The sequence below is a fragment of the Lepidothrix coronata genome, unplaced genomic scaffold (assembly GCF_001604755.1).
Source record: "Lepidothrix coronata isolate B3197 unplaced genomic scaffold, Lepidothrix_coronata-1.0 Scaffold101, whole genome shotgun sequence".
In the NCBI taxonomy this organism is placed as follows: Eukaryota; Metazoa; Chordata; class Aves; order Passeriformes; family Pipridae; genus Lepidothrix; species Lepidothrix coronata.
Genome location: NW_016690281.1, coordinates 765105 through 789091, shown reverse-complemented (window position 1 = coordinate 789091; position 23987 = coordinate 765105). Strand labels below are relative to the sequence as shown.

Here is a 23987-nt window from a genome sequence, read left to right as displayed (position 1 = left end):
TATAGGAAGGCACCTCTGGTTCTCTCTTGCCCCCGTTCCACGTGTTTCTCTCCACACAACACAAATGCTGGCTGGCAGCCTGGAGCAGCTCCCAGCCCCTCAGGGCACCTCTCTCCTACCATTAACACTGGAGGAAGCGCTTGCCAGTGGCTGGTTCTGAGCTCTGCAGTGTGAGTGTCACTTCTGCTTCAGCCACTGAATCTCCTTTGCCATCCCCAGTATGATTAGGGCACCCAGAGGATCTGGGTCGCTGCCACGTGCCAGACCAGGCTCAGAGGCTGCTGGTTTAGCTCTGAAACCAGTGTTCACTGCTCTTCCCTGCTCAGGAGAATTCCCAGAGCTCAGGGTGGAGCGGAGCATCCTAATGAGTGTCAGATACCATTAAGTGCCCTGCAAAGGGAGATGCTGGAGATGAAAGAAGTAGAGCAAACTTGACATGAGGGATGTTTTTTGCCATCCTCTGCTGCAGAGAGATTTCTTGGTTTGTCAGTCCCCAGTGCCCCTGCTTCCTTCCTTCCTCCAAGTCTGAATCCCAGCTCCTGTCCATCTGCCTTTGGCCTGTTGGGGTTCTAAGCACTGACATGATAATTGGAAAAAGCAGCCTTAAAACCAGCAAGAGTGTAGAAATTGCACCAAAATACTGTTTGCTACAGAAGTGTCCTCGAGGCTGGAGCACCCACCTGAGTTGGGACTGGGAGTTGGATCCGGGGCTCTGCAGCTGGATCCATCCCTGCAGCTCATTTTGAGGAGCAGAGCTTCTGGGAAGTTGGGTACCACAAACAGGTATTCTGTGGGTGAGGATCAGAGAGAAACACAGCTGATTTGTATTTCATGGGGAGCAGAGCACAGGTGAGGCAGGGACTTGTGCTGAATAGGGGCTTCTTCATCGCTGGGAGCTTTAAGTGCACTTTGATTTTCATAGGAGCAAAAAAACAAAATCAATTCAACCCATCCCCTGCCAGATGAGTATTTTCCGTCATACACTTCAAAGCACTGTGCCCAGCATGGTGTTCCTGTGGGTTAAAAGTAAAATAAACACTCCATCCTGACAGATCTCTGACTTATTATTACTCATTTCCCCTGCAAAGAGTCTGGGGTGTGAGACAAAGCTGGAGGTCAGCAGTCCAGCAGAGCCCCAGGAGTCGGGAGACTCGTGTTGTCCGTTGTGTCACGGGTTTGCTCTCACTCTGTAGAGACCTGAAGCTGGACAACGTGATGCTGGATAGCGAGGGGCACATAAAGATCGCAGACTTCGGCATGTGCAAGGAGAACATCTGGGACGGGGTGACCACCAAGACCTTCTGTGGCACTCCGGACTACATCGCGCCCGAGGTGAGCTGGGCAGGGCGGCCGCTGCTCCGGGCACGGCCCGGCAGCCTCCCTGGTGCTCCTCCCCACGGGACAACCTTGCTTTGGGCAGAAACAGGGACATGAGGGAATTCACTGTCAGCCTGGGAAGTTCATCCCCTCAGCACTGTCCATCTCCCGCTGACCTTAAGGAAGCAGGGATGCTGGATCTGTGTCTTTGTTGGACTGTTCCCTGCTTCCCCTCAAAGTGCAGCAAATCCTCATGCTGTTCTCCCTGCAGTGTGTTTTCCCTCTCTTGGTTTTTTCCCATGTCCTGCTGGCAGCTCCACGCCTGTCTGACCCTTGGCACACTCAGAGCACCATGGGCTACTCCCTTGCTCATGGAAAAGACGAGCTCAGGAGCTCAGCTTTGCCCCTCATTGTGTGTGACACCTCCAGCACAACATGACCAGTGGGAAACAGGGAATTACCAGTGGATAATATTTCCCTGTGAAGTGGCAATCCTTAGATCTATCCAGCTCACTGTTCACAGTGAGAGGCCGTGTGTCTGCTGGGGAGACACTCCCTATCCATGGCTCTAGATCACCCCAAAATGACTTTGCATTTGGTTATTACTGATGGGATGGAGTCACACATGACACTTCCATGAGGTGCTGCATGGGCACAATTGTGAAATTCAGGGGCATAATTATTCCCAGTGTCTGTTTCCTTCGCATAAAAACATCCCTCTAAAATCTTGTCACTGCTGAATTTGAAATAATGAGATTAATATTTATACATGTAAATATTTTAGAGAAAGAGATTCTGTTTGTTAGGACATCGATGCACTCCTGTGCTAAACAATGTTGTGTTTGCTGCAGCCAGTGAGGTTTCCAATTACTGGATCAAATATGTGTTCCATCCCCTCATCCCACCAGGATTAATACTGGGGGTGTTGGTGCAGAGCTGGTTGCTGTGGGTGATTAATGCTCCTTCAAACAGGACAGATGACCAGTTCTCTCAGTATTTGCCTGAGTGTTTTCACTTTAACTCTTATTTTCTTCTCCTTGCTCTAATTCTTTTTTTTCCAAAAGAAGAACAGAAAATAGGAAATTAGGATGCAGATCACTGTGGCACCCAGGAATGGCATTAAAGCCTGCTGGCAGTGGGTCTCAGAGGAGTGATCTCACACCTCCTCTTTGGGAATAGCAATAAGGTTGTGGCACGGTGGCCAGGCTCCAGCCCAGGCCCTTCTGCTGCTCCCTGCCTCCTCCTTTAGGGAGCTGCAATGTGCTCAGGCCAACGTGGCTTCGGGGTAAAACAGTCCTGTGATTTGCTTGACCCATTTTTAGGACTTTTCCTATTCCAAGCCAGAGCTCTGCATGCCAAGGTGGCAGGTCCTGCGTGTGAACAGCCCTGCGTGTGATCCCCGCTGAACAAAGCTGTTCCTCACCTGCTGGGCTTTGACCTTCCCCAACGGGCAGGTGGGGACTTCACAGGACAGAGGATTTCTTCTAAGTGCTCTTTCCTTTTAAAGGCCCTTGTGGTGTGAACAGTTCACACCTGACTTTCCCAGAGTGCTGGTAAAGAGCAGGTGGGAGGAACTCCGAGTGTGCTCAGTTGAGGGACTTCAGTGCTGAAACGTGTCCCAGTGAATAACCTTGTCCTTGTGACCTGGGCTGCAGCTTGGAGTCACTTTGCCTTGTGCCACCAGGTCAGACCTGGGAGTGTAATCCTGCTGTTCTCTTGTTTGCAGATAATTGCTTACCAGCCCTATGGGAAGTCTGTGGATTGGTGGGCGTTTGGAGTCCTGCTCTATGAGATGTTGGCTGGCCAGGTAATTGAGTTTTAATTGATTCCTCTGGGCTGTGTTACATTCCATTCTGAGCATACACTGATGTGGAATTTGCCATGCTGCTGTCACACAGCTGGGGCATTTTCTTAGGAGCTTGGGGTGACTCTGGGTGCAGCCCCAGGGACTGTGATGATGATTCACCTCCCTGCATGGCACAGCCAGGGCTGGGTCCATGGCCAAGGACCACAGCAGCACATGGAAGCTTAGGGACCCAGAAATGCCACTGAACCTGTGTCTGCTTTGCTCTAGGCCCCCTTTGAGGGAGAAGATGAAGACGAGCTCTTCCAGTCCATCATGGAGCACAACGTCGCCTACCCCAAGTCCATGTCCAAGGAGGCAGTGGCCATCTGCAAAGGGGTAAGGGCTGGGCTGGGTCCTCTTCTGGTTTGGGGGGGTGTGTGGGCAGTGGGAGCAGTGAGATCCTGCACACCTGGGGGTCCCAGCTCAGCCCCTGCTCCCCAGTGCAAGGGGATCTGACACTCGGGTGGGTTGTCCACTCCTAAAACTACAACCTGTGTCATTTGTGTGTGTGTACTAAAACCAGGTGAAAATAACACCCACATCCTCTCTGTGCTGTTACACTGAGCAGAGATACAGCTGGGGCTCAGGGGCTGCTCTGAGGGCTCAGGTGAAGTTCAGGGGGGAATTGGGATGTTGGCTGGGAGGTGGGAAGGGAGGGCATCCCCAGAGACTCTGTGCCCCATCAGGTGAGGACAGGGCAGCTCTAAAAATCTTTGCCTGAAATGAAAAATGATGCTCAGGGAAAGTGAATGTGATCCCAAAATAGTTTTTCTAAGATCAAACACTTTCATCCTTCTGTTTAGCTCTGATGTCACCCTTCAAGATGACCTGAACCTCAGTGCTGGTGGTATCTCTGTGGTGTCAGGGCAGTATTTTCATTATCCCGTCTCTTAATCTGCAGCGAAGCTCTGCCTTGCCCAGCATCCCGACCTCTCCATGGACTGGGCCTAGTCATGACTTAAATGCAGCCTGAGTTAATTTGGGATGTGATGGATAAAGGCTGGCGAGGTCCCGATGTTGTTCTCTTGTGCTTGGGACTGAGCCTCATCTCACCCCCAGGTGCCACACACTGCTATAAATGTGTTTGTGTAGGAATTTAAGAAATGTTTGCTTATAATAGTTAATATTGAAAATATCTGAATGTTCTCTCTCTCAAAATAGTGTTTCTATCTACAAATGACACATCCTGCGCTTCACGCTCCCACTGCGGCATTTCAAAGCCTCTTCCTGGCATTGCCAGGATTCTGAGCTGGTGTTAAAGAGGAATATTCGCTTGTCCCATGGGGAAAAGCAGGTGTTCCCACCTGGAATGGGGCACAGGGAGGGGTGCTGCCCCACCACCATCAGCACAATGTGGGAAAATCAAGTCCTTAATTTAGAAACCACAGGGGTGGTCAGAGGGGGATTCCCACTGACTCTGTCACCGTCTCTCATCCTCTTACTGTGATGTTGGGGATGTAAAGGGAAAATCCAGCGTGTTCCTGGTCAGGCAGGAGGGCGGGAGGTGCCTGGTGCTGCTGAGCATCACTGTCCCTGAGGCTGGAACAGGGACCAGGCTCAGTGTCAGCTTTGTTTGCTGCTGCATCAGTCACAGTGTAGGTGCTGTAAATAGATGAGCAGGGACCGTGACTGCAGCGTCTGCTGGGTGTAGCTGCGATGGCTTTTCTCACTCTGGAGATGGGAGGCTGCATGGGAGGATATTTGGCCACGCACCGAGGGTTGATTCTCTATAAATTCCCAGATTTATTTTGTACCAAAGTGGTGGTTCCCTCTGTACTACTGTTGTTTCAAAACCTCCTGACATTCTTTGCCACCACCAAACTGCTACACCCGAAAGTTGAATTAAAACTGTGTAGGATTTAAGAACTTTTTAGTAAGCTGGGAACTAAGTATGTATGTTTTGCCCTGGAACACAGTGGAATACATCTCAGTGAGCTGCACTGAGGCTGAGCTGGTTGTGTTGGTGTGTGGTAGGTCTGCCAGGAGGGCACAAACCTGGGGTTACATTAGTGCAGGGAACAAGCTACCGGAGAAGCCTTTGCCCTTACCCGTGAGAGGTTTGATCTTGCGCTGCCGCGGTCTCCAAACGCATTTCCCTGTTCCCTCGTGGTTTCACTCCAGTGTGCTGGTGCCAGTCATCCCTGCACCACCCAGAGATGAAATGTGTTTGATCCTGAAAGCCTGGAACCGGCCTGAGCCCAGAGACAAGCATTAATCAGGGATCCTTGGCTGGGAAGGAAACTGGAGAGTTCACTGGCACGTGGCTCCAGGACTCTCCAGTCAGCAGCAATTAGTGGATCAAACGGAGCATTTCCCTCCTGTGCTGTCAGCTCGGATTTGTTTCTGAAGGCTGATCCTGGAGCTGCTGTTTCCATGGGCAGGTAGCTCAGGTTTGGTTATTAGGAGCCAGACTCCTGTCCCAGGAGCGTGTGGGCACTGGCACAGACCCTCAGCCTTTTCCATCCCATATGGAGAGGTTTGATGGTGCCTGAGCAAATCAGCCCTTTCCAGGGGAACAGATTGTCTGTGACTATCAGCTCCCTCTTTAATCTCTGCCTGGTAGCAAAGGCATGAAATGGCACATTTTCTGCAGCATTTTGGGAGTATTTACAGGTATTTTGGGTGCCATTTCCCCTGGTGCTGGTGCCTGAGAAAAGCCCATCACAGCTGCTGTCCGTGCTGCTGCCCCACATGTTCAAGAGGCCAAGACATGTTACCTCTACCACCTTCTCAGGCTTCTTACTCTGAGATTTGTTGTTGGGTTTCTATTTTATAAAGGGCTGTGTGCTGCAATGCCAAGGGAAACTTGGTTATTAACAAAAAACGAGTTAGAAAAAAATCCTTGCTTTTGTTTTTGCTGCCACCTGCCCCCCATGCCCTCCCTCCCGGACCCACTGGCCATGCTCCAGCGTGGCTCCTCCAACAGGGACAGGCTCTGCAAAGCTGATGCTGATGCCAGTCACATCCTCTTCCTGAGCAGAGGCTGGAAAATCCCTGGTCCAGCCTCTGTAGCCTGCCAGGCCCTCACTGTTTGCAGATGGGCTTTCCAGGGGGATGCTGATCCAGGGAAGCCGTGCTCCATCACTCTCCCAGCTGCAGATGGCATCACGGCTGGGGGACAGGGATGTAGAGCTGTTTGCTCACAGAGCAGTTGGTGCCTCTGCTCTTACCTCGTATTTGTTGGAGTTTGTCTTTTTAGGGTTCTGGGTTTTTTTTTCCTGGAGTTTTCCTTGCTTTCAGCACCCTGTTGCAGCACTGCTGTTAAAGATCAACTTCCCTGAGCAAGTTTGTTTTGTACCATCGGGGTGGCAGGACTGACTCATATCCAACACCTGCACCCCAGGCAGAGGAGCTTGTGAGATCCCCATGGGGTGGTGTGTGCTGCCAATGGCTGCCTGTGCTGATGGGCTTATTTTGGTCTGAAAATCCTAGAATGGTTTGGGTTGGGACACTAAAGCTTATCTTGTTTCAACCCCCTGCCATGGGCAGGGACACCTTCTACTAGACCAGGTTTCTCCAAACCCCATCCAACCTGGCCTTGAACATTTCCAGGCATGGGGCAGGCACAGCTTCTCTGCTTGCTTCTGAAACCCTTTCCTCAGCTCTCTGGCTGGAGCATTGGCATCTCCTTTTCCTCCCAGAGGCTCCCCCAGCCCTGGGACACAGAGTCAGACTTCCTGCAACCTCTGCACAGCCCTGGGACCAGTTTGAACTGCCTTGCTTTTAATAAAGCAGTGCTTTTGTTGCAGGTATATAGCTCATATTCTCCATCCTTATCAATGTCCTGTGAATCTCTGGAATCTCCATCTGATCTCTGAACATGGCTCAAACCCTGCCCCAGGATATTAATGTTGTACAGCCGCCCTTAATTCCTGGGGCCCCTTTCCCTTACTGAGCCAGTGAAGAGGAGAAGTTTAGATGATAAACGACATTAATGGACTGTTTCTGCTTTTTTTTTCCAAACTGACTCTTTCATTAGAAATCCACCTCATGTCTGTGCTGCCGTGGCTCCAGAGGAGTGGGGGTTCTGCTGGAGGAGGGCTGATGAAAGTTTTGGAGGGCAGATTGTTCATCCTGAATGGGCAGTGGGTTTTAGAGTTAATTCTGCAGATGCTGAGAAGTTTGTACCGAGCAGAGGCAGCTTTGCTCCCGTCCTGCCCCCCACTGCAGCAGGAGAGGCTGCAGCACCACGGGGTGCTCTGCCAGCACCCTGAGGTTGTTTCTTGGTGAACCAGTTTCATTCCCAGAGGGAAAGGGGATGTGCCCATCCTGCCAGTGCTTATGTACCTGCCACCTACTTTCATAAGCCGTTGTCAACCTTCCCTGTCCCCAGAGCTGCTCTGGCTTCTCCCTCGGTCCTCTGCTTGGAGCCCCAAAAGCAGGTGGAGCAGACGGGACCCCTCTGGGGTACAGACCCTGACCTGGGGTGTCCCGGGGCAGCAGCCGCACGGTGCTGCCTGTCCAGCTGGACATCACAGCTCCCTGGGGACGTGGGAAACAGTTGGACACCCTGTGAGTGACCGTGTCTTCTCTTGCTCTCTCCCAGCTGATGACCAAGCACCCCGCCAAGCGCCTGGGCTGCGGCCCGGAGGGGGAGCGGGACATCAAGGAGCACGCCTTCTTCCGCTACATCGACTGGGACAAGCTGGAGCGCAAGGAGATCCAGCCCCCCTTCAAGCCAAAGGCTGTAAGTGTTCCGTGCCCCCTCTCCTGCCCTCCCGTGTGCCTGGGCTCTCCTCCAGGGTTGCTCCCGGGCTCTCCTCCAGGGTTGCTCCCGCTCGTGGGGACACACGGGCAGACAGGCGGTGCTGCTCGTCCTGGAGGTGCCGTTTCTCTGTCTGCCTGGAAGATGGTTCTCCTGGGATCTGGCACGTGTCAGACCTCTGCTGTGGCAGGAGAACTGGGGGATGCCTGGTCCCACTCTGGCTTGCAGGGATGGAAGCTCCACATGTTCAGCTCCTGGACCCCTTTGTGTTGCAGCACTGTCTGTCTGTCATCCTGGCTCAGTCTCTCTGTTGGGTTTTTCCTCCCTTCTTCTCAAGCTGACCAGGTCTCTCTTTTCTTTAATCTCAACTTTATTTTAGCACCAGATCAGCTCAGTCTCCCTGAGTGGGCAGTGGAGCTGAATGTGACCCCACAGTCTCTCTCCAAGGTGGAAAGCTGGAGCCTGGCTCGCAGGTGGAGGGAGCTCTGTGGTGAGGGGATCCTGCCTGCTCTCCCTCAGCCCTGCCTGGCTCTGCCAGAGAGAGGTGCTGGGAGTGCAGCCTGGGGGGAATGAGCTGCTAGAGCCAAATGGAGGTGGAGGAAGGAGCAATCAGAAACCTGTTTGTCAAAAAAGATGGGAATACTTGACTGCTCCTTGTCCAGCCATCATTGCAGCGACATCTGACCATGTAACACCAGTGCAGGGGTGCAGCCTGAACCCCACCATGGGTCTTCCTGCCTGCAGTGCTGTGGCTGCTCTGTGACTCCAAACTCTGTGTGATCCCCTCCCTCCCTGTGCTCTCCCTGCCCTCCTCCAGAGAGGATGTGCAGGAAGCAGTGACTGTGTAGGCCCAGGAACAGGGATGTCTCTCCCTGGTTTTCTCTATTTCTCCTTGCCACTGGTGGGACTGGCAGGGTCACAGCCATGTCCAAGGCTCTCTGTGGTGCTCCAGTTCCTTAAGGCTTGGGATTATTCATGTGCTTCCCCCCCAGGTGCCTCTTGGCTGCTGTACCCTACTTGGGCACTGGTGTCTCACAGAGAACTGAATCCACAGTTAATCTGATCTCCATGGCTGATATTTGAGATGAGGGTGGGAACATTCCATGCTCCCTTAATCCGTGGTCCTGGGTCACAACTGGGAGTCCAGGGATGCTCCATGTATTTACCTGAACCCTCCCCTGTCCCACTGCCTGTAACAACCTCGTACACATCTGCTTTTCCTCCGCTTTACAGTTATCCTGTTCATTTCGGTGCTTGGAAAAGCTCTGCTTTCAGGGAAAACGTGGAGTGGGAGTCCACTTGGTGCAGGGTGCTCAGCGCCCTTAGCTCTGCTTCCTCTCAATGCCTCTTTGCTCCAGCAGCTCTCTCTCCTACAGCTCCTTTTCTGACTGATCAAACAGGAACAATCCACCCATTTGGTGGCCGTGTGGGAGCCTCCACAGCCCCATCTCCCTCCAGCACGTGGCACAGGTGGGGCAGGGGTGCTGACCTGGGCAGCTGCCAGCCTGGGCAGCTGCTGACCTGGGCTAGCAGCTGCCAGCCCCAAATGTGCCTATGTTTGGGGCTGCTTGTTTTGGTTTCAGACAGGTATTTTTACCGAGTTCACTCCTGGCAATGATGCCTTTGCAGGGAGCTCCACGGGGTCCTGTCCTCAGAGCTGCTCATTTCCACTCTGTGCCCCGTGGCCCAGGCTGTCCCCACATCTGCAGAGGGATAATCTCCCGTTCTCCCTGCCTGCCTCAGAAATGGGGAGACCCAGGTGCTGGGAAGCAGCTGGGATGGTTATCCAGGGGTCTGGATAGCTGCCTGCTTGCCTTTCCTTGGGAAGGAAGGGGATCTTAAAGCCATTGGACTGTGTAGGAACAGTGTTACCAGGACAGCGTTAAGTGTGATACCAGAGTGTAACAGTGAGAAGGGGTTGGGGCTGTTTGTGCACCCCGTGGTTTTTCCGGGGGTGAGGTCGGACCTTTGTGCCAGGGATGCTGAGGCACAAAGGTAAATCCATAGCTCCTGCCATTTCCCACCTTTCTCTGTGCCTGTTTTCCAGTGAAGCTGCTGCTGCTGTGTCCCCTGTTCCTTGTCCCTCTCCTCCCCAGCAGGTCCCCAGTGTCACCTGCCCTGGACTGGGGCAGAACGTTGATGTTTGGTGTTTTACAGTGAAAAACAACTGAATTCCATCAAAAGCACTTCCTCACTGCTCTTCTGCTTTAAAATGTGCAAATTTTGTCCTGCTTTAAATGTCTTCTTTCTTTAAAAATCCCTTTGACACCGGCCCTGGGGAGGGGGCTGGTTAAGCTGCCGGCTGTCGCTTCACCCAGCGGCTGGCGCCGGGAAAATTCCCCGTTTGATAGGACAGGGAGATTAACAGCAGCTGATTTGGGATTTAGGGAGGATTAAGACAACTCAGGTACTTGCTGATAGCTGATATTTCTCCAGCAGTGCCTCTGTGCTGCAAAAAGCTGTTTCTTCCATGCCAACAGTGGGTGCAGAGCGGAGCAGCAGGAGGGGGAGTGGGGTTTGGGCACTAACAGAGTGTTTGGGGGGTGACAAGGGAGATGTTGCTGCGTGTTTGTGACCTTCAGGGGTCACACCAGGGCTGAGCACTGCTGCAGAGGAGTTGGTGCTGACCTGGCTCTTCCCCTTGGCTTAAGTCTATTTTCTTTTCTTTTTTTTTTAAATAAATTAATGTCTATAAAGGTCAGGCTGCAGGGATTGTTTGTATCCAGAGCCTCAAAATAAGGCATAACACACAAATGAGGGCTGGGTGTCTGTCCCCAGCCATCCCCTGATCCAGCCCATGCTCAGCCCCAGGAACACCAGCCAAGAGGAGCAGAGCCCCATTCCAATTGTCTTTAGCATCATTTTGCTTATCAGAGGAGTCATTAATTGATGTTTGATTTGAGCTGGTGGCTCAGTTCCTCATCCACACCCCGTCTCCACACAGGTACCTTTGCTTGTTGTCTCTTCTGCAGCAGCCACATTTCCCTGATGTTGTAGCATCACTGCAGTTTTGAGGGGGGTACTGGGAGGGCACAGAGGGCTGCTGGGGAGGGCTCGCTGTGCCTGCCAGCCCTGCTTCTGGGGAGGGCATCAAACCCCTCCCAAACCCCTCAATCATTGTACCCCAACAGGGAAATGGAGGCTGCAGCCCCTGCCTGGCTGGGCTGTTCCGTGCCCGGAGCTGGAAGTGAATTCCCAAGAGCTCATGTGTTGCTTTGTGCTTGATTAACCTTTATCAGAGAGTCAGGAACGAGACAGATCAGGGGCTGGGTTGTCTTTGGTGCTTCTGACGTGGGGCTGTGCTTGGCTGCTCCCTGCTTTGGCTGGTGCATAACAATTCCTTCCCCGGGTCTGCAGTTACCCTGGCAGTGTATTTACACTTCTCTGCTCTCCCTGTCTCTCGTTGAGATAATTATTGTTTTTGGTATCTAATTACTCCTTTACTTTACATAAAGCCTAGTGATTTGAAAAGTCTCGTTTTGAAAGTACTGAAATCACATGGCAGAGCCCAGGATTACCTACAACAGGATGGGGGGGTTAAAAAAAGGCTTTTAATCTAATAATTTTTAATTGCATAAATTAATTTTCCCCTAGCTGCCTTGAGTTAATTAATATTGAAATGCCATTTATAGACCTGGGTGTGTAAAAGGCTGGTTCCCTGCGTGTGGGGTTTTGTAGCCTTAGTTCAGTCTGTAGGAGGTGAGTTCCAATGTTTGCATAAGTAATTTCCTAATTAGGTGGGATTTAAGGATTCAAGGGGCTGACAGTGGGCAGGTGGAAGTGCTAAGGTTAAATATCTCCTCTGGTAATCCAGTCAGGATTTGCTCTGGGAGTCCCAGGGTCCTGTGAAGACTTTCTCTGAGATTCCCCAGACTATTCAGCCACTGTTTTCAGTACATTAGGCAGAAACTTGGCTTTTTCCATAGGAGTTGGATGAAAGGCAGGGCCCTATATCAGGAGCCCCTGCAGCAGATGCTCCCTTTGCCAGCAGCAGGGATCAAGGGATGCGCTGGAGCATCCCAAAGCACCATCATCCCTCCTGACAAGCACAGGGACGCTCAGCCTGGCCCCAAGTTCCTGCTGTGACCCAAATCTCCCTAAACACGGTTGCCAGAAAAGCCCTGATCCTCCCTGGGGTACAAGGAGCCAATTTTCCTGACCCAGAACAGCACCAGGAAGGTCAGACTTGCCCAGGAGATGCCTGCAAGGCCAGTGGGATTGTGGCTGTACCTCTCCTTGGTGCTGGGAACGAGGGCTGGTGGCAGCAGCATCCTTGGCTTCTTATGGTCCTTGATTGCATCCCAGGGATCAATGGAAAATATTTTATTATGCCTTTTGTCTCTATTTGAAATCAAGCAGGAAAGTGATAAAACACAAGGCCATCTTCGGAGCTGACAGGTTTATTTCTGCAGCTCAGGAAGAAAAGCCATTCTGTGCTGGCTATAAATATTAGACAGGACACACTGGGATTTATGTAAGATAAATTCCCACCCTCCCCCTTTCTCCAGTCGGGATGGAGTGATGCCTGTACATTAATATCAGACTAAAAGGAGGCAGATTTTTCACAAGGTGGCTTTAGATAAATGTAAAAATTCACATGGCATCTCCTGTCCAATAACATGGAACTTAATTTAGGAAGCTGTAAAGAAGGTGCTCCTGCAGATAGAGACCATTTGCTGCCTAGAGTGGCACAGATCCTTCCTGCTCTGCCTTATCACAGGGGTGGGTCAAACCTGGAGTCTGGAACTGCAGCAGTGCTGGGCTGGAATAACCCTGCTCTGTTCCCAGAGCCCCCAGCTGTCTCGGGACGTGGAGTGAGAACAGCCAGGGCAAGGTCACCACCTTCAGACCTCAGGGATGGGCTTGGATGTGACTTCTGTAAACCTAATTTTCAGCTTTAAAGTATTGATTTTATCCATCCATTTTATCTGTATCCAAATAGAAAGTCCACGATTTCCACACAGCAGGACAGGAAATACTATGGATAGATGCAACTTTTCAGATTTTCCATCCACATATACTTAACTTATTGCATGAGAGCTAGAAATTCTTGCTTGCCAATATGCATATTAAAATATATTTGTGCTTCCTATTGCAATAACTGGTAGCATCTTGTCAGGATTAATTTTTAAATCTTCCTGAGGGGGTTGCTCATTTGATTTTTTTTTTATTTTTAATACTTTTTTTTTTTAAGACAGCACATTTCTTTGTAGCCAAAAGGCATCTGGTGCTGTCAGACATTGCACATGAGCTGCCCTGAGTGTCTGCACTGAGGTCTTCTGAAGCTAATAGGGAATGACAGCGGGGTTGGAAGGCTCTGGAAGGCTCCCAGGGTGTGTTGGGGTTGATGGCAGGGGCAGGTAACCCCTGCCAGGTGTGGTGTTCCTGGGCTGGTGGCTGGAGCTCTGCAGCTTTCCCAGGGGTCCCGCTGGGGGTCTGTGTTATCCCAGTGCTCGGGGGGAACCGGTGGCCCAGAAAAGCCCAGCTGGGCTCCTTGTGTCCTGCCTTTGGCCCCCCGGGCTTTGTGGAAGTGGCAGCTCCCATTTGGAGGGATTAATTGCTGGTTTGATGTTGATGGGATGGCTCTGGGAAGGTGTTAGGCTGTCCAACAGCCCCACCACAGGCTCCTGCAGGGTCCCCGGGGCTGGGGCTGCAGCACATGGGATGCCACAGCCCAGGAGAGGTGCAGGAGGGGAGAAGGGCTGGACTCGTGTCCGGGTTGAGCTCATGGCTGTGGGCAGGAGACGCTTTTGGGAGCAGAAGCTTAACAAAGCCAGACTAGAAATGTGAAGATGTGGCCATACAAACCTGAGATTGGAAGGGGATTGGATTGGAAGGATGGGCTTGGAACCTGGGATTGGAAGGATGGGCTCAGGCTGAAGTTAAATCGACTGAAGCATTACCCACTGAGCTGTTTTGTAGAGGTTTGAGAAGAATGTTCTCACTTGGTGCTATAAGGACGTATAAGAGCTGCCAAAGGAACGTGCCATGGAGGCTGATGGATTTTCACACTGTCTTCCCTGAAACCTCTGAGCAGAGGAGGGAATGGGAAATGCTGAAGTTTACATGTATTTGTTGTTAATATTTTATTGAATTTAGTCTGACGTTTATTAAAATTGCAAATCTATTTACTTAACAAATGAAAGTTAAACACCAGGAAAGATTGTGGCAGCACTTGGAGCGTGTGTTCTCTCAGGGGCAATGGGAGAGAGACCTGAGGGACTGGGATTTGCTGGCTGAGCAGCTTCTTGGAGGAAACAGGGCCCAGAGAGCATTGGCTGCGTGTGACAGGAGGGAGAGTCCCCAGCCCTTGGAGCAGAGGAGGCTGTTTGTGGGGATGTGACGTGTGACAGGCAGGAACTGAGCCTGGGCTGGAGCTGAGCAGTGACCTGGCACCCACTGATGTGAACTACTGCTCTTGTTAGTCCAGTGAATCACGACCCAGAGCCTGGGCAGTTCCAGGGCCCTTGTTCTCATTGCACCCCATCCCATTCCTGCTGCAGCCGCTTCCCGTGGCACGGCTGGGGCTGTGCCAGTCCCTGGCTGTGCCATGCCATGCCATGCCAGCACCCTGTGACTAACAAGGTGTGTTTTGCACCTTTTCCTGTCCTGACGTGGCTGTGCCGCGACAGGGGGTTGGTGCAGCCCCATCCCACCATTTCCTGCCCTGCCCACCATCCATTCTTTTCTCCCTCTCATAGTGCGGACGCAGCGCTGAAAACTTCGACCGGTTTTTCACTCGCCACCCACCCGTGCTAACACCTCCCGACCAGGAAGTCATCAGGAACATTGACCAGTCAGAATTCGAAGGATTTTCCTTTTTTAACTCTGAGTTTTTTATGCCTGAAGCCAAGAGCTAAGTAGCTGTGTAGATCTCATCCCCACATCCATCATCCAGTCCCAGCTGCCGTTGTGGTGACATTTTCCATTGCGAAACTTGCATCCGTGGATTTTCTTCAGTCCCTTACTAGAGTGACCATATTTCAAAGCCAGAAGTGTCTTCCTGTGATTTGGGGTGTCCCTGGAGGGGAGGGTGATGTGCAGGAAATGCTGCAAATGGGCTTTTGTGATGTTTTTTTTGGTAGAAAATAGGACCAGTTCAGTGGGTGATGGAAGGAAAACAGAGACACAGTGGCAATTGGGAGAAATCCCTTCATCGTGTGTTTTAATTCCTGCTCTTTCATTTTTCTAGTCTTTTAATATAATCATGAAAATTTCATATTTTGCCTTCTTAGCCTTAGTGGCAAGTAAGTGTTTTTAATGGAACCGTTCCCCGGAGCCTTTTGGCTCCTCCCAAAACCTCTGGAGAGCCAAGATGCTGATTCTGGCTCCTTTTTTAGCTGTGTCCTGCTGTCTGTCCAGGCCCACCACAGCTCCCCTTCCCTCCAAAGATGCTTTGGGATGGCATGTTCCCAGTGCTGGGTCCCCAGCAATGGGATATGTTATTCAGGAAGGCAGAGCTGCTGTTGGCAAAGATTTCTCCTGATTGTGCAGTTCCTAAGTGGCATTTTTTTAATCAAAACAAACAATATCCAGTGCTAAGTGAGAAATTTGGAAGAGCTGCTTTTGAATCCATGGTCACCCCAGTAAACACCACCAACACCGGTTCTATAGTGAAGCTTCTTCTTCTTTTCAAATGCCAAAGCAATTGATGGAGTTTGTTACCTGTGCTTTAAATGTGTCAAAAAATGGTATTAACCCAAACGGAACCTGTTTAACTCTGACCAGTATTGTGAATTCTGATATGAGCCTTGTAAAGAAACTTGTTTCAACTATTAGTCCTACTCTTCAAAATTGCCGCTGGATATTTAAGTGGCCTGAGTTTTGTTTCTGGCCTCGAAGGAAACATTTCAGGAAGGGTGAATTTCTCTTGAAACAACAACAATCACACCACTTCCTTCTATCCCCCTGCAGATGTTTGTGGGCTGTCACTGTATCAATCTGCTTTGACTTGTAATGTGCCAATTTTTTTTTCTGACACTGATTATAAAATAAAAAGTGAGAAACTATGTCCAAGAAACCCGCATGTGTTTGGCAATAATGAGTTTCTGCAGTTCAGTGAGGCAATTCCAGGAGTTGAGGCTGCACCGCGCTGAGGGCTGGAAAGTTCCCTGAACACGGGGGGATGCCAGCTCAGGGACAGCACAGGCAGCACTGGAGCCATGGCCTGTTCGTCCTCTACAGCCTTTGTCCCAAAAAAACGGAGGTGGGATGTGCTGGAAGCATCGTCCAAGCAGGAGGTGATTGTCCAGTCCCCTGCACAGCCCACGCTGCGCAGCGACGGCCCCGCTCACTCGTGGACTCCAGCATGGACAGGGAAGGAGCTTCTCTGGGATGACCCTTGGAGGAAGGACGATCTGGGGTGGAGGATGGCAGAGCTCTGCCACTTGGGAATGTCTTCCAACGCCTTAAGCGGAGCCGACTGCGGCATCGCCTCGGATTTCTGGAGACTGCAGAGGCGAGCGCCCGGCGTGTGCCGGTGACTCATCCCTGCCCCGCTCTCCCAGGAGCAGTTGTTCAAAGCAATTGGCAGTTTCAGCTAAAGAGGGATTACAGGTTCCTGTTATCCTCCCTCCTGAGTGCCAGGAGAACCTCCCTCCTGCCTTTGGGATTCCGCTTCTGCCAAGTTCTGCGGGTCTGGACACTGCGAGATTGTTCCGAAAGCACCGATCGGCGGCACCGACAGCACCGGCAGGAGCTGACCCCAGAATCCTGCACCTGGGCAGCCCCAGAGCCCTGCCATGGGAAAGGGGCTCAGGAGCAGTGGATAGGGAGGATTCCCATCGCTGTGGTCCAGGCAGAAACACTGCTCTGGGCCAGCTGTGCCCGGACAGTGGGAGCCCAGGGTGTCCCACTGTGCTCCTCATCACCTCCCAAAGTCAAATTGCCCATTTCTGGAGGCACTTTCAGCCCAGAGTGTCCCCTGCCCTCTCCTCTCTCCATACCAGGTCCACGCAGCCATTCTGTGCCTGTTCCCAGGCTGTTCATCATCTTGACAGAAGCCAAATTGCCACCGATTCAGACAAAATTCAAGGTAAGAAACCAGCAAACTTCACTTTGCTGAACTCAGAGCTTCCCAGCCGAGCCTCCAAGGAGTGGGGGACTGCTGGAGGGGGCAGTGCACGGGGGTGGGCTGCCCTGAGCCCCCTCCAGGGCACGTCACTGCCTTTGCCAGAGCTTTCTGCTGCCAAAGAGCAGCAGCAGGACATTTTTCCCACCCCAGGGCCCCCAGGCTGAGCACTCTGGAGGGCAACTTGCACCAGTGGCAGATGTAGATGTGTCGTTCCCCTTTGCAGCATCCCACAGCGTTCCTCTGCAGGAGAAGCTCCTGGCTCGGTAGGATGGTGGTGTCCTGGCACACGTTGGTTTGGATGGATGTGGCCTTCAGGAACCATTTGGTCAGTTCGGCATCCCTCTGGGAATGGAGCAGGAGCCCGGTACCACCATCAGCTCCCTGTGCACAGGCTGGGGTGCAGGAGGGACCCCGTGCCCACCCCCTCTGCAGCGAAGGACAGCACCTGCCATGGACCACCCGGCCCCTCGTCCCTGGGGGGACCCTGCTGCCATCAAGGTGGGCTTGTCCTCGCGCTTCAACTGCTTCACCCTTTGCCTGCAGAACTCTGCACCTGAAGGCGGCTCCTTCGCCATCTGCCCTTCCCTGCTCCCGCTCTGTGCCCCCAGATCTGCATCTTCTTCCTTCTCTGTGCTGGGAGTGGAGCCCTGGAGAGACTCTGACGGCTCAGGGACAGTCTGGGACCCACAGACACCGGTGCCTGCCCTGAGCTTTGCCACGTGTTCGAGTCCTGATGGCACAGCCACGTCCCAGCTCTTCTCCTGGCTTTTCTCTCTTTGCTCACTGAGCTCCATCCAGCCCTGTTTTTCTTCCCACCTCGTCTCCTCTCCATCACCCTTGCCTCTCTCTGATCCTCCTCCCACCAGGCTAAAGCCATCCTGATGGGATGTCTCCTGTGACGAGTGGGGTCTCTGAGCACCCCTGTAGGTCGTGCTCCGTTGCTGGCTCATCTCCCGAGGCTCGGTCTGCCTGCAGCTGTGCTGTGCTGCTCCTTGCCTGTCGGAGCTGGCAGGAGAACCTCTCTGTGCCGTGTCCTGGCCATGCTCCTGCTTGAGGCAGGAAGATGCCGATGGCTCTGCCCAGAGTTCTGGGACAGTGGCAGCTGCTGGGACAAGAGGGGCTGCAGGGAGGACACAGCATCTCAGCTGCCAGGTCCTTCACCAGGACAGCAGCAGGAGGTGGGGGGAGCAGGGTGGGATGTGGGACCTGCAGGACCCCCACAGTTCTTTTTCTCAGTTTGAGTTGACAGGTTAACCCAGGGTTGGAAATCCTGGTGCAGCAGAGCAGGGCCCCCTTCAAAGGCAAAGTGTGGGAAAAATGAAAAAAAAATATATTGCAGGATTCTGCGAGGCACCAAATTTGTGACAGGGTCCTGCCGGTGGCACAGCAGGGGAAGGTCACCTCCAGCACAGTGTTGGGGTCTCTCTTATGGAAGAAGGGATGGAGAAGGTCTTTTGTCCCTGTTGGCTTTAGTAATGAGGCAAAGCAGAGCCAGTTTCCCAGCTGCCAATGCCCCCCCACATCCCATTGCTGTGGATGAAGGACCCTGGGTGCTTGTTCTGTACCTTCAGTGCTCAGTCACCCCTTCAGCCACGGCCCTGTCACCTCCCACAGCGGGACACCCCTGAGCCAGGCGGTCTCTGATCCACACGGTTTAGAAAACCAGCCCACGCGTTGCCAGCGCTGGCTCCGCAGTGCTGATAGCAGGTTCCCAGCGCTAATCCTGACACTAACGTCCTTTTTTTTCCCTTTTTTGGCTTGGGTGTAGCTGCAAAGTGGTTCTTCTTATGAAATTAAAAGGAGAAAAGGTTGCCTATGTGGAATTTTCCTTCTTGGAGGTTTTGAAGTGCTGTGTGTTTTCTCTGTACAACCCTGGAGCAAATCACATCCTCCATCAATGAACCAGTGTTAGTTAACACCATATCATGACATCATTCAAAAACCGAGCTTAAAGCAGAAAGAGCTCTCACAGCTGATTATTTTGTTTAAATTTTAACATTGTACTGATTGTTTTGAGGCATGTTGCTTCCTCCAGGCTCCTTCCTCCTGTGCGGTGCCAAGCTCTGGTTGCAGTGGGGGTTCTGCATGCTAAGAACTGCTCTGTGTTCTCTCTCACAGTGAACAGGAGAGGAGGGGTGCTCCCTTCTCAACACCCTCAGCTCTCGTGTGTCCTTTTGTGTCCTGGTTGTGTGTTCCAGGCCTGTTAAACTGGTGTTCTTCTCTTCTTGCTGGTGGTGTGGGGCTGCTTCTTTTGTACAGGGCGGTGAGTTCCTCATCGGCGGCAGCTTGAGAAACTGGTGTGGAATGTGGAGCGCTGGGGACAGCACAGCTTCCCTGGGGACAGCACAGCTTCCCTGGGGACAGCACAGCTTCCCTGGGGACAGCACGGCTCCCATGGCTGTGCACCCCTGGGTGCTGCCACTACCCCCGGGTGCTGCCATGCTCTCTTGCTCGCTGGCTCAGTCCTTTCCCAGTTTAACTCTGTGCTTTCCGTTTAACAGAAAGACAAGCGCGACACTTCCAACTTCGACAAAGAGTTCACCCGGCAGCCGGTGGAGCTCACGCCCACGGATAAACTCTTCATCATGAACTTGGACCAGAACGAGTTTGCTGGATTCTCCTACACTAACCCCGAGTTTGTCATTAACGTGTAGTCGCGGTGCCAGCCCTCTCCTCGCTGTCCCAACTCCAGGTCGCCTTGTACATACCGACACTAGTCTTCCGGGATTAGCAGTGCAGACACACATTCCCTCCCGCCAAACACGCCGACCGCTTCTCCTAGGAGGCCTCTCCATGTCCGTGCCACTCGCTAGCTTGGTTTCCCTAGCCGGAGGTGTCCGGGGTGCCAGTTACCGATCAGTGATACTTCTAGGAACTGTAGTTGGTGGTGACTAATAGAGTTTTCAAACAGAAATATACCAAATTGCTACAGTCTCTGTAATTTTTGCAGTGGAATGCTGAGATCCCAGTGACCCAGCTACTCCCAAAGCGTTGCTGTGGAATGCTAAGCATGGTTGATCGCTTAAAGCGTTGTGCTGAAGCTTGCAATGAGTGTGAGCTTGTCTTAGAGGAGCCTTTTGTTCAAGACATGGGTACATTTGATCAGTGTGGAAAAATCTGCTTATAGACCTATATTTTTCAATGCATTGTCTATAGGGTCAGCCCGGCTCTCTGGAGTGTCCTCCCCCACCATCCTTCCCCGTGCTCGGGCATTACGACTCCAAACCAATCCCATGCCAGTTCTTGTAAATCAGAGCAAATCTTTTTCTAAGTGAAAGGTGGGGGTTTTTTTGTAACATCTGGAACAGTTTGCAGTTTTGATACGCTCTGTCAGCACTCGCATAAATCTTTCGCAGACACTGTCGAGATGTAACAGCTCTGTAAAGGATATTAATATTCTACCAAAACAGAACACATTTATATTCTCGGTTTACAATTTACCAACTGAAAACACGCCCAAGACCAAAGGGCTGCACTGAGGGCTATTTATAACGGAAACTTTTCTACTTTACACCCTCTGCTATTCTCTTCCAGGCTCCAAACCCATGGATTTCACAGGCATCTTGATTTCCCTGATTTCCACCAAAATTCCTGGGGGTTTTAGTCAGTAATCCAGGACCTTCTGCATAATTTAAAAAAAAAAACTATGAATGAGAAGAGACAATTTTGTAGCTGTTCGTGAGGCAGAGCCGTGGTGTGTGGGAGGGCAGGGGTGGGCAGGAGGAGGCAGGAGTGAGCAGGGGCTGGAAGGAGGGCACAACAGGCAGGAGCGGGCAGGGGTGGGCAGGAGGAGACAGGGGTGAGCAGGGACTGGAAGGAGGGGACAACAACAGGCAGGAGCAGACAGGTGGTCAGGAGTGGGCAGGTGGAGGCAGGAGCAGGCAGATGTAGGATAGGGTAGGCAGGGGCAGGCAGGAGGGGATGAGAGCAACCAGAAGCAGGTAGGAGCAGGCAGGTGTGGGCAGGGGCAGACAGTAGCAAGGGCAGGCAGGTGGAGGAAGAAGCAGGCAGGGGAGGTCAGGAGTGGACAGGCAGGAGCAAGGGCAGGCAGATGAGGGCAGGAGTGGATAGGGGCAGGTAGGAAGGAGCAGGTAGGTGTGGGCAAGAGCAGGCAGGAGTGGGCAGGGGTGGTCAGGGACAGACAGATGTGGGCAGGGGCAGGCAGGGGCTGCCCATCAGAAGCTGGGCAGTGGCTCTGGCTGTTGGGCACACAGAGGCCTCTGGATCCCCGTCCCCACTCCCGTCCCAGCCCAGACTGGCTGGTTTGCAGAACCCCCCTGTGTGTGTTTGCTGAACCAGCAGCGGTTCTGCTGTGCACAGCCATTCCTCCGTGCCATGGGGAATTGGGGTGGGATTTTATCAGTCAGGAGGAGTTCCATAGAGGAAATTCTGGTTGTAGATCTTTTATAAACATCAAGCTATACCTTTGGAAATTTTCTTTTCTTTTGATGATTCCTTGAGAACAAAGGCTGCGGGCAGCGAAGCCGATGTCCCGGTGCCAGGACGGGTGTCCTCGCTCCGTTACCAGCCACGGGCACTGTCCTGTGCCTGCTGGGGCGTGAGCCGAGCCCGCGGCCCCGGGTCCTGCCCTGGGCTGGAGGAAACCAAACCAAACCCAGAAAAACTGCAAATTGTGCCAGATGGAGGAGGGTGTTTATGAGAGGCCCAGGCAGGCTCGGGGGGCTGGGGGCTGGTGAGGGCTCCCGTGGGCCCGGCGTGTTCCCGAGGATGTCCCGCCATCCTCTGCAGCCCACAGCTGATGGCAGAGCATGTGTGTTACTGTGACCTTCAAACCTGTTGCTGCAGAATTAGTGTTACTTCAGTGGTGAATGTTTTTTATTTCCGTATCTTCGGCTCTGAAGGCGCTCCCAGGTCTGCCCAGGATGCTGCTGGAAGGTCTCCGGGGCTGAGGGGCACCTTGGGGCTGTGGGCACGTGCAGGGGGGAGTCACATCTTTTCTGTTTAGGACTTCTGTGTCTGTGTTGGGGTGACACTCGTGTGTGGAGCAGGCGTTGCTGGACACTGAACAAACTGGGTGGCCCTGGAGGGGACCTGTGGGGAAGCCAGGGCTGGCACCAGGCAGCCTGGGTGGCAGCTTTGGGATTGAGATCCATGTTCTGGGGAGAGTTTGGCAAAGGCTGGGTCCTCTTCACAGGGCTCGTACCGTCATTATTCCTGACGTTGTCCATTCTGCTGCTTGCCAAACTCTTATTTCAAGGTTTATTTCCAGATGACCTGTTTCTTCTGTGGAGAAACGTGTAATGGGATGTGCCTGGCCCTGCACAGACGCTCAGATCTGTGTGGACTCCTCCAAGGAAGGGCAGGGTGACAGGGGTTGAGTCACTGTTTACTGTAATTTGATGATTTAATCTTCACTATTGGATGGGGAGAGCAGAGCTGCAGGAGGATGCTCAGAGCTGAGTTTCAGGAGAGCCCCATTCACCAATGCCCAGGTGCTCTAATGATGGAGAAAGCCCAGTAAATCCATACCAGTAAATCCATACCTGGAGCACGTGGTGTCCCCACTGCTGTGTGTGTGTGTCAGAGCAGTGCTGGGGACAAGGGCACAGTGTGAGGCAGGAGAAGGATGCTCGTGGGGGACAGAGGTGGCACCTCAGCCCACTGATGCAGGGGGGGCTTGCTGGGTGCCCCTGGCCACTTGCTGCTGCTGGGGGAGGGGGTGCAGGTCTGGTGTCCCCCATGGATGCAGTGGGACCGGCAGCAGGGTCGGGCAGTGGCAGAGGGGGAGGGCTGAGGGGGCAGGACATGCGCTGCAAAGATGGCAAGTCCTGACTTTGTGCAAGGCTGGATTACATCCTAGTGCTGCAGGTAAGTGGGGTTCAGGCTCTCAGGTGGTTTCCCTGGGACAGGATGGATCAGACAGTTCCACCTTGGCCAGTGGCTGCTCCGTGCACAGAACCTGCCCCACTCCTGCTCCCAGTGCAGCTCTGTTTGCATGGGGCTGGGGACCTGCTGCTGCACTTGCCTCCCCTGGCTGGAGCCCTGAGCAGCCTTCTCATGCTGAGTCCTATCACCCAAGGAGTTATCGATTGATTTAATCCATTTAATAAATAAATGCGAGTTTGCACAGTGGCCAACCCATGTAGACAGAGAGCCTCAAGGATGGAAGATGAGCAAGCACAGGGCAGTCAATGTGCTCTGATGATTGTGAATCCCAGAGCTCTGATCTAAGGGAAGAACCAGGGGAGTTCTAGCACAGAACACAGGATCACGCTGTTCCAAAGGTTAGGATTGCACCTGGAGGGTGGAACTCTCTCCCACTGCTGAGTTCTGTGACTTGCCCACGGTAGCAGGAGCAGGTGAGCCTGTCTGACCACACGCCTCTGGATCCGTGCATGGAAGTGTCACCCAAGCTGTTTATTTCTGATCACATTCAAAGTGGCAATTAAAACAAGGAAAAAAAAAAGAAAAATGTTTATTGTTGAACAGTTTGTGTTTGTGCATTTGATTTCACCTGCAAGTATCTGATGACTTTTCTACATCCTAGACTACCTGCTGTGTGTTGTCAAACGGTTCTCATTAAGATCTCCTTTTAGATGGGCATATACTCTTGATTCGATTTGCTGCATGTATGAGAAAATAAAATATATAATTTTAAAGAAACCTTGAGAACTTGGCTTCTTTGCCCATGAGCCTCCAGGGGCGAGCCAGTGGCTGGGCATGCCCGAGGGTCCCAGCCAGGGATTCTGGGGCTTGGGGTCACCAGGAGGGGCCCTACAGAGCCCTGGTATAGCAGGAAATGCTGAGAAGTTGTAGGGTTTTGGTCAAAAAGCTGCATATCTGAACAGCTGGAGAGTATCAGCTGATGAAGCTGCCCAAGTGCAGGTCCCAGAGTGGAGACCTTCAGCTGCACTTCGAGGTACAGATGGACCAGGGGGAGCAGGGGAAGGTGCAGGTTGTTTGCATCTTCAGTTAATTGCTAGTTAATGGGTTAATGCTGCTGCAGAGGCTCTTCCCACCACCCTGTGAGCACTGGTTCCCAGGCTGGGTAGCTGGTGCAGGGCTGTGGGGCTGAGCTGGTGGCA

The 23987-nt window shown here is 52.5% G+C and overlaps 1 protein-coding gene across 2 annotated transcripts in view; it reads left to right on the top strand.

Annotated features, from left to right (window-relative positions):
* The window catches only part of PRKCB (protein kinase C beta), a 103847-nt gene extending 80286 nt beyond the window's left edge, over window positions 1-23561 (top strand). Inside the window, exons 13-17 of one of the 2 annotated variants that reach the window (XM_017823246.1) lie at window positions 1194-1332; window positions 3044-3124; window positions 3392-3499; window positions 7710-7850; window positions 19443-23561. In XM_017823246.1, coding sequence (XP_017678735.1) covers window positions 1194-1332; window positions 3044-3124; window positions 3392-3499; window positions 7710-7850; window positions 19443-19595 — 622 coding nt within the window. In that variant the 3' untranslated portion in view covers window positions 19596-23561. Of the gene's footprint in view, window positions 1-1193; window positions 1333-3043; window positions 3125-3391; window positions 3500-7709; window positions 7851-14569; window positions 16522-19442 lie in introns of those variants that run through there. The other variant, XM_017823245.1, reaches the window with a different exon arrangement.
* Window positions 23562-23987: the final 426 nt, after the last annotated feature.